The sequence below is a fragment of the Podarcis muralis genome, chromosome 13 (genome assembly GCF_964188315.1).
Source record: "Podarcis muralis chromosome 13, rPodMur119.hap1.1, whole genome shotgun sequence".
Classification (NCBI taxonomy): domain Eukaryota; kingdom Metazoa; phylum Chordata; class Lepidosauria; order Squamata; family Lacertidae; genus Podarcis; species Podarcis muralis.
Genome location: NC_135667.1, coordinates 3,620,873 through 3,630,190, shown reverse-complemented (window position 1 = coordinate 3,630,190; position 9,318 = coordinate 3,620,873). Strand labels below are relative to the sequence as shown.

The following is a 9,318-nucleotide window of genomic DNA, read 5'->3' as shown; positions in this document are numbered from 1 at the left end:
CAGATAACTATTTTGTAATAACATATTTATTTTTTAGCTCTTTTGTGTACAAAAAACAACAACACCATTCAGTAATAATTAAAAAAAACAACCTAATAAAACCAAAGTGTGTCAACTCGTGCTTTTTGTTTACGTGATGCTCGGAGAGGGGTTTTTTGGGGGGGAGGGGGTGTAAACCAAATGGCAAGATTCGGAATTAGTGCTTCACAATTCAGTTCTTTGGCAAAAACCGGTCTTCGATACTCAAGGTCAGGGGTCAGCAAACTTTTTCAGCAGGGGGCCAGTCCACTGTCTCTCAGACCTTGTGGGGGGCCAGATATATATATATATATATAAAGAACAAATTCCTGTGCCCCACAAATAACCCAGAGATGCATTTTAAATAAAAGCACACATTCAGCTCGTAAAAACATGCTGATTCCCAGACCATCCGCGGGCCGGATTTAGAAACCAATTGGGCCAGATCCGGGCCTTAGTTTGCCTACCCATGCTCAAGGTCAAACTGGAGGGTCAGCAGTTGGCCCACCTTACAAAGGAAAAAAAGGAAAGTTTGGGGGAGGGGAGTCCAGGGTGGCTATGGATTAAATTTACGCTGCGTGGGAATGGTTTTTTCCTTCCCCTGCCGACTGGAAAGTATCAGAACCTCCAGTGTTCCTGCTGCGGAATAGGTAGGTCCCTTCACACTCCAGTCAATTCCTACCAAATTCTGCATGCAAATGGCGCATCTTTGCCCTCTTTAAATATATTCCAAGCAAGGTTGGCAGCAGGGAGTGGGAGAAGATACTTTCTAACAGCACAAGGCAAGGTAAATAATGGAATAATTTCAAATGGGATGTTTTGCTGGCAGCAGAACGGAGGCGGCTACAGACCTAGAGAAAAGCAGATTGCCCCATGATATTGGGGGGGGGGTGTCATACAGAGTTTGCCTCCCCCTCCATTTGTCCCACAAGATAAACTTGAGGTTAAATTAGAAGAGTCACGCAAGGCAGAATCTGGCCCTACAGGTATCGCTAGACTACAATTCCCATCATCCCTGGCTATTGGACATGTCAGTTGGAGCTGATGCGAACTAGTTTCCTCCCAACAGCTGCCTGGAAGTAGCAGGCCACCCCTTGCAGGTTGATAGGCGGTGGGCACTTTGCACGGGCTCAGTGGCACCATAGTTTATGGCTGCATCCGGCCAAGACAAACCAGGATCTGAGCCAGAAAGGGCGCACGCCAAGTGAAGCGAGAACGCCCTTGTTTGAATTCTGCCTCTTCTTCCCTGCCTTGGGACCCCAACATTATTCTTCAGACTGGGCTGTGGACCTCGCTTTCTGTGGCCTAGAAACCCCTTGCGCCCGAATCCCCTTGCTTGGTTGTTGGGGAGGGCGGAAACTGGGCAGCCTGCCAGGGAGACCCCTGTTCCCCTCTGCACATGGACAGATGCACCCCTGGCTACAGCTTTAAATTAACCAGTATGGCGCATTGGTTAGAGCAGGGGTCTGCAACCCGCGGCTCCGGAGCCGCATGTGGCTCTTTTACACCTTTGCCGCGGCTCCAGGGTGGATACTAGCGAGGGGAGGAGGCGCATTGTGCACCCCAACACTCCCCACTGTGGCGGGCGCTGTACTGGCTGTGACGTCGCATGGGGGCGCACACACTGTCCCGACGTCACCTTCCCGCCCGCTGTCAGATCGCGGCTCCGGAGATATATTTGTTTTAAATGTCGCAATGGTTTTGCGGCTCCCAGTTTCCCCCCCCCCTTTGGAAACGGGTCCAAGTGGCTCTTTTTGTCTTAAAGGTTAGAGTGTCGGACTAGGTCCTGGAAGACCAGGTTTCAAATCCTGACTGGTTGACTGTCGGCCAGTCGCCGCTTGTCTCAGCCTAACCTACCTTGCAGGGTTGTTGTGGGGAGTAAAATTAGTGGGGCAGAGAACCATGTATGCCACCTTGATCTCCCTGAAAGAGAAAAGGTGTAATAAACTAAAATCTGCCCTTATTCCCTTATGGGGAACACAAGAGCTCTTATAGAGTCCTTTGCAGGTTCTCCATCGGTCGGAGAAAATAACAGAGGCCAACCAGAGAATATTGAGAAGCAAAGCAGCTTGTAAGCCTGATCTTTATTGATCTGTTGCAACAGGATGCTCCCCTCACACGCAGGAAAGGAGGAGGACCCAGAACAAAGGTGTTGCCCTTATATAGACATTTTAAATTGCCCGCCCTGGAGTCCAAGACCACCCACAGAAACATCATACCTACATCACAGAAAGGGCGGTCTACAGCAGAAATCTGAGTGCCTTGTTTACTTCCTGTCTGGCAGGTTACCTGTTAATGGTCACTTGATTGGTATACCCTGGGGAGCCTGGCCAGTCTTTTGTAATGATAAATACTTACCGTAGTTCCTGAGCCAGGTCACAGGCTCACCCTATTCATACACAGACATACCCTTAAGACAGGATTTGTGAACAAAAAGACAATGGGGAGGATTTTCCATTTTCCTTCGACCTTGCAGAGAAATGTTTGAGGTCAATTTGGGAGGCACAAAATGGTTTCAGGACTTTTTTCTGTAGGGTTTCAGACATGTGGTTTATATATTGTTATGAACATTTTTATATACAGTGTGTGTATGTGTACACACACTCACAAATCACACATATATGACCTTAAATTGTTTATTTCCGTGGGGCATTAATACAATAAAGCAGTGCTTTTTTCTGGGGGGGTACGCAGGGGTACGCACACCCCTAAACATTTTGTGAATCTAAGTTCGGCCTCATTGAGGGGCATAATTTCAATATGAGTAGGAAAATGATTCTTTTTTTGGGTGGGTGGGGGGGAAGCACTGCAGTAAAGGAATAAATGCACCCAGGGGTGCAAAAGCCCTAGATTAGCAGGGGAAATAAATGCACTTTGCATATGCTCAGGGCAGGCCAACTCTCTCCAACCCCCCCCCCCCCACCAAAACATGCTTTCTTCCTCTGCCTGCCTGGAAAGGAAAGCCACGTCTCCATGGGGGAAGAAAACTACAACTCCCAGCATGCCCCGGGGCCATGGGTGGGGCAGGAAGTAATTAGCCCTATTCCCCCCCACACATATTTGAGCTGATGACCTTGCATAAGGGGAGGGGAGGAGCAAGAGGGAGAAGCAGGCAAAGAGAAACTTGCCAGCACCTCCGAGGCAGAGGAAGGCAGGTCCCATAGACACCCCCCAGCCATGCAGACTTTCAGGCTGCCCCCCAAGTTCTGCTGGAGCCTCCTGCGGCTGAGCAGCCCCCCAGGGTGAGTCTGGACCATGATCCTGAGAGGGGGTAGGAAAAGTTGCCTTTTGCTGGGTGTGGGGTGGTGGTTTTTTTGGGGGGGGATCTGAGTGTGGGGCGCTTTGGAAGGGGTGGGGGCTGGTGGGAAAGGGGTTTAGGGGTGCAGAGGGTGGTGGGGAGATATTGAGTGTCTGGTTCCAGGACCCTCCCCATAAGTGGATAATTTTGGGGAGATGGGATGGTGGGGTTACCTGTTGGGGGGGCGATAAGAGACAGCTGTGCTTTTTTCCCTTAAAAATATTTGGGGGGATTTTTTTGGGGGGTACTCTCATTTTGACTCAAGAAAATCTCAATTTTATAGTTCAAATCAGGGGAAGTAAGTACAGTATATGGACCAAAGATTCACAAAATTTTTAGAGGTATGTGTACCCCCCCAGAAAAAAAAGCACTGACTTTGAACTGGAAGGAATTAAACGGAAGAGTCTTAACTGGACTTTGAACAAACATACAATTATTCGTCGCTGCTTCGAACTTTACGGTGTTATTACCTTCCTAAGTCGGTCCTGCGGGCTGCTCTTCTGAATAATTCTTTCTATAGGGTAGTGAGGTGGGGGTACTGTGGATGGGTTTAAAGAAACCAGGGGTTGGGGGCCCTAAAAACAAAATTGGGGACCCCTGCCCCACACCCACAAAAAGCCCTTAGAAAGTTGGCTGTTTCTAAAAAAATATACGTATTTACAACCGCACCCACTTTACCTGGCCAGGTAAAGTCAGGAGCCATTTCACTAAACCACCCTCTCCTCCTGAATTACCCCTCACTTTTTCCCCCCTTCCCAGGTCTGGTGGGCTCCCGGCTTTGACGTACCCCCCTCCCCACCCAAATGGAAGGAGACTCTATGCTACGCAGACGGCGGAGGTATTTTGGGGGTGCTGGGGGGGGCAGGGTCTATTTCTAGTTACGCCTCTTTATTTTAATGGGAATCCCTTATTCTGGTGGATCGGGCCCAGGGGCTTTTGCAGTTTGATGGTTGTGCGAAGGGGTTTTTGTTTTTGTTTTTTAGGGGGGAGGTTAAAAAAGGTAAGGACTTGTGGGCCGTGTGGCGTGGGACGGTTGTTGGTTCGGGTGCTGGCAAAACAGGTCTGTGAACCGTTTTAGCCCTTCCTCTATCGTTATCCGAGACACGTGGCTTCCTAATTTTGACAAACGCCTATTGCACACTCATTAATCTCATTTATGCTTGCAACACCCTTTCTGGGGGAGTGAGTCAGGTTAAGTTGTCCCTTCCTCCATGAGGCCTAGGAGCATGGTGGGTTTAAAAACCAAAAGCAGCTTTTGGAAAGTCAGGCGGATTTTATCCTAGCCCCGTTAGGCTCATTGAGAACCCCAGCAGCTATTGGCCTCGCTTATTCCTTTCATCTTCTCCTCTCCACCCCGGAAAAAGAATATATATAAATTCTGAACGCCTGGTGCCCCAAATCCTTTTCAGGTTCCCATGACAGGGAGGCCAAAGGTTTTATTTCCCCAGTTGAAGTGCTTTGAAGACAGAGTCTGTCCTTAGAATGTGGTTGCTCTAAAAGGCAACCCTTTCTCACCCAAATGTCTGGAACTGGCATCTATTAACTGCCCACCCCACAAAAAAAATGCCTTTTGAACACCCCCTTTTTTGTTATAAACGCTCCACCCCAGAGACAGCCGCAACCCCACCATGGTGAAATCTAGCCACACATTTCCACCACCTCAAACCAGACGGATTTGTAACTTGTCATTTCCAGACGTATATTATTTTGTCTCGTAAATACGCTGCTTGCTTGTAGAACAAAAAGCGGTTTATGAAGATTTCGGAACAGTGAAATTATCAATAAAAAACGCTTTAAAACAGCTGTTTAAAGCAATTGGAAAACAATTAAGGTCAGCAATAAGCTTAATTTTTTTTTTTAAACACGTGCAAACATTCCATATACCTGGGTAGGCTTGCCTAAACAAAAATGTTTTTTTGGTAATTGCTTTTATTAGAAGGTTTTCTTGGTAGCAATAGTACATAAAGCATCTGTTCTCAGTTCATAGAGTCCTTCTTACATTGAATGTGAAACATTACTGTTAGGGGTTTGGGGGAAAATAGAAGTGGGGAGAAAAAGGGGGGCAGAGAAAGTAAACTTTCATCTATCTATCAATCTATCTATCTATCATCTATCATCTGCCTGCCTGCCTGTCTATAATTTGCCTGGAAAAAAGCACAAAAAAGGTCTCTGCCTGGCATCAATAGGCAGGGAGTTCCAAAGTTTGGCTGCTGCTATGCTTAAAAGGCTGATTTCGTACAAATAATAATAACAATAATAATTTATTATTTATACCCTGCCCATCTGGCTGGGCTTCCCCAGCCACTCTGGGCGGCTTCCAGCAAAATATTAAAATACAGTAATACATCAAACATTAAAAGCTTCCCTAAACAGGGCTGCCTTCACGGCTAAACAGGGCTGCCTTCAGATGTCTTCTAAAAGTCAGATAGTTGTTTATTTCCTTGACATCTGAAGGGAGGGTGTTCCACAGGGCGGGCGCCACCACCGAGAAGGCCCTCTGCCTGGTTCCCTGTAACTTGACTTCTCACAATGAGGGAACCGCCAGAAGGCCCTCGGAGCTGGACCTCAGTGTCCAGGCAGAATGATGGGGGTGGAGACGCTCCTTTGAGGCCGTTTAAGGTTTTCAAGGTCAGCACCAACACTTTGAATTGTGCTTGGAAACGTCCTGGGAGCCAATGTAGGTCATTCACGACCAGTGTTACGTGGTCTCGGCGGCCACTCCCAGTCCCCAGTCTAGCTGCCACATTCAGGATTAGTTGTAGTTTCCGGGTCACCTTCAAAGGTAGCCCCACGTAGAGCGCATTGCAGTAGTCCAAGCGGGAGATAACCAGAGGATGCGGAGCAGGGATTGTGTGTCACCTGCAGCCCTGACGGTTCTGCAAATCAAGGTGTTATCCTGGATCGCCTTCCCTCCCTGACTTCCACGCGGCATTTTCTAGGGGAAAGGTCAGGTTATTTAATCCCCGATTTGGGAAGTATGTAGGGGAAAGGTGAGCTGTCACCAGCTGAGCCCCAGGCGCCCTGGTGATGTGGCTGCAAAAGGAGGATTGCTCATCCCAGCCGCGTTGGAATTCCTGGAACAAAGCGGCAAATGTCCCAGCCGTCCTGGGATCCCGCCAGGATTTTCTTCTGCAGTCCCCTTCCCACCGCAGGGCTGATTTCAGGTTCGGCTCCAGTCTGAACCAGTAAGAGGGACTGTGCTGGGTTCGGCCGGAGGACCAGCTCCCTGCTCCCAGCAGTGGGCAGGCTGAATCATAGTACAGTGGACGCCCGGGTTGCGAACGTGATCCGTGTGGGAAGCACGTTAGCAACCCGCCGCGCCCGCAGAGGGCTGCCTTCAGATGTCTTCTAAAAGTCAGGTACAGTGGTACCTCAGGTTACATACGCTTCAGGTTACAGACTCCGCTAACCCAGAAATAGGACCTCGGGTCAAGAACTTTGCTTCAGGGTGAGAACAGAAATCGTGCTCCGGTGGCGCGGCAGCAGCAAGAGGCCTCCTTAACTAAAGTGGTGCTTCAGGTTAAGAACAGTTTCAGGTTAAGTACGGACCTCTGGGACGAATTAAGTACTTAACCCGAGGTACCACTGTTGTTGTTTATTTCCTTCACATCTGATGGGAGGGCGTTCCATAGGGAGGGTGCCACCACCGAGAAGGCCCTCTGCCTGGTTCCCTGTAACTTGGCTTCTCGCAGGGAGGGAACCGCCAGAAGGCCCTCGGAGCTGGACCTCAGCGTCCGGGCAGAACAATGGGGGAGGAGACGCTCCTTCAGAGATACTGGACCGAGGCTGTTTGTATCAGGTATACTGATAACAGTATACAGTATCAGGTATACTGGGCTGATAAGAGTTGGCAATGGTGCTACCCAGGCCTGAGTTACCTGCTTTATGTGTGGGGTTTTTTTTAAAAAATTAATTATCTTTATTTACACATTTAAAATTACACATAATCAAACACATTATTCTGTTATGAAAGAAAAAAACACACAAAAAGAAAATAGAAAAGAAAAAAGAGAAAAGAAGTAGAAAAGAGAAGAAAAAATGGAAAGGAAGTTAAACGAAAAACCTTATCAAAGAGGTTTAAGAAATACAAACCATCATCGACATTACTATAAACACATATTTCCAGTAAGAAGTCCTTTTATCTTCACCTGATCAATTTCTCCTTGCTACTCTTATTTTCTTATCTACGCCTAATCTCTGGTTTCATTCCCTGGTTTGTTAATGACTCCCTTCTATGCATTTCTTAACTTCTCATATCTTAAAATTTCTGCGTCCGTTCTTGTTCTACGGAAGACCATTCCCTTAACTCTGGGATTTAGTCTATGTTCAATCAAGAGTAATCATTGGAAACATATTTCATCATCTAATTTTTTAAAAACATCCCATTCTGCTTTGATTCTCGGCCAAGGTTCTTCTGTTGACTGGTCAACAGGTTGATAAGTCAACAAAGCTTTATATATAATTTCTCTAGCCGGAAAGCCTTTAACACCAAATAACGTTCTTGTTGCTTTTTGCAGGCCGTGCTGGATAAATCGAGTGCGAAGTCCGACGCAGTTTCCCAAGCGATACCGGAAAAGAAACCTTTGATTGCAGTAGGTGCTTTTTTCCTATTTTGGGGCGGGGACGACGACAGAGAATTGATGGTGGGGAAGATATTCAGCAGATTGAATTGAATTTTTGGAAAAACAAAGACAGGGACTTAGGTAGTCTCCTGGTTCTCTGACCTGCCACCCCAATTTTGTTTTTTTGTTTTTTAATAATATTTATTACTTTTACAACAATTTAAACAAGAAAAGAGATAAAAAAACAATACATTACAATACAAAGCAACACTAAAACATTAAACTAACAAGACAAGACAAAACAAAAACAATTTAAAAAACACATCAGAAAAAAGAAGGAAAAAAGTTTCCATATCTTATCTTTCTTTCACATATTTCCACGACCTCCTCGCACCTCCCTTTTTGTATTCCACATCTATTAATTATTTCAGCCATTCCTTTCCATCTTCCCCTGTTTTCTATCCTCTAATTATCTTAACACATTTTAACCTTATTTTTCCTTTAATACTCTGTTAATCTATTTGTACCTAATTCCTTATAACCTTTCTACTAAAGCCGTATCACTTCATTCCTACATTCTTCTAACATTCATTAATTTTACAATATTTCTGTAAATAGCCTTTAAACTTTTTCCAGTCTTCTTCCACCGACTCTTCTCCCTGGTCTCGGATTCTGCCAGTCATTTCCGCCAATCTGCCACCCCAATTTTGAGGGAAAATGCTGTCCTGAAAAATCGGGAGTCGTATATTGCTGTGCAAACCCCTGACCTCCCCACTGCCTTGAGCTTCCGGGATGTTACGGGGTATTCACAAGCATTCGTTCTCTGTGCTCAGAGGGCGGTGGGGGAGAGGGCTGCCTGAGCAAGGGCCCCCAAGTGTTTTGGGACGTAACTGGTTGAAAGGCTGACTTTTAAATTAAATTAAATGCCCTTTTCAATGTGCCATGCGAGGGGGGTTAATAATCATAATCATAATAAATTTTTATTTATACCCCGCCCTCCCTGGCCAGAGCCGGGCTCAGGGTGGCTAACACCAGTAAAATTACAATTAAAATTACAAATAAAAAAATAAACCAATTTAAAATACAGGTTAAAATATAATTGGATTGTCTTTGTTCTTCTTTTTAATATTTTTTTTAAATATATTGTAATTTTGTGTTGTGAACTACCCTGAGATCTATGGACATAGGGCAGTATGCAAATTTAATATATGGTGATAATTCTGCTGCAAACCCGCCACCCTATTCACCACGAGAGGCCCTTTTCCTGGTCTTCGCCACCATACATGATTGGGCAGGTGGTACCCAAGGCCAAGAGGCCTTTATTTCATGTATTGTCTTTGGAATACCTTAAGAACGTAAGGATTGCCGTGCCGGATCAGGCCAGAGGCCCTGCTAGGCCGGCACCCTGTTCTCGCCGGGGCCACCCTGACGCACATTATC

The 9,318-nt window shown here is 46.3% G+C and overlaps 1 protein-coding gene across 1 annotated transcript in view; it reads left to right on the top strand.

The window, feature by feature from the left end:
* The first annotated feature begins 3,084 nt into the window (after nt 1-3,084).
* Nucleotides 3,085-9,318, top strand: part of ACADVL (acyl-CoA dehydrogenase very long chain) — a 34,392-nt gene continuing 28,158 nt past the window's right edge. The window contains exons 1-3 of the mRNA XM_028701926.2: nt 3,085-3,260; nt 4,076-4,154; nt 7,834-7,908. Coding sequence (XP_028557759.2) covers nt 3,196-3,260; nt 4,076-4,154; nt 7,834-7,908 — 219 coding nt within the window. The 5' untranslated portion in view covers nt 3,085-3,195. The remainder of the gene's footprint in view (nt 3,261-4,075; nt 4,155-7,833; nt 7,909-9,318) is intronic.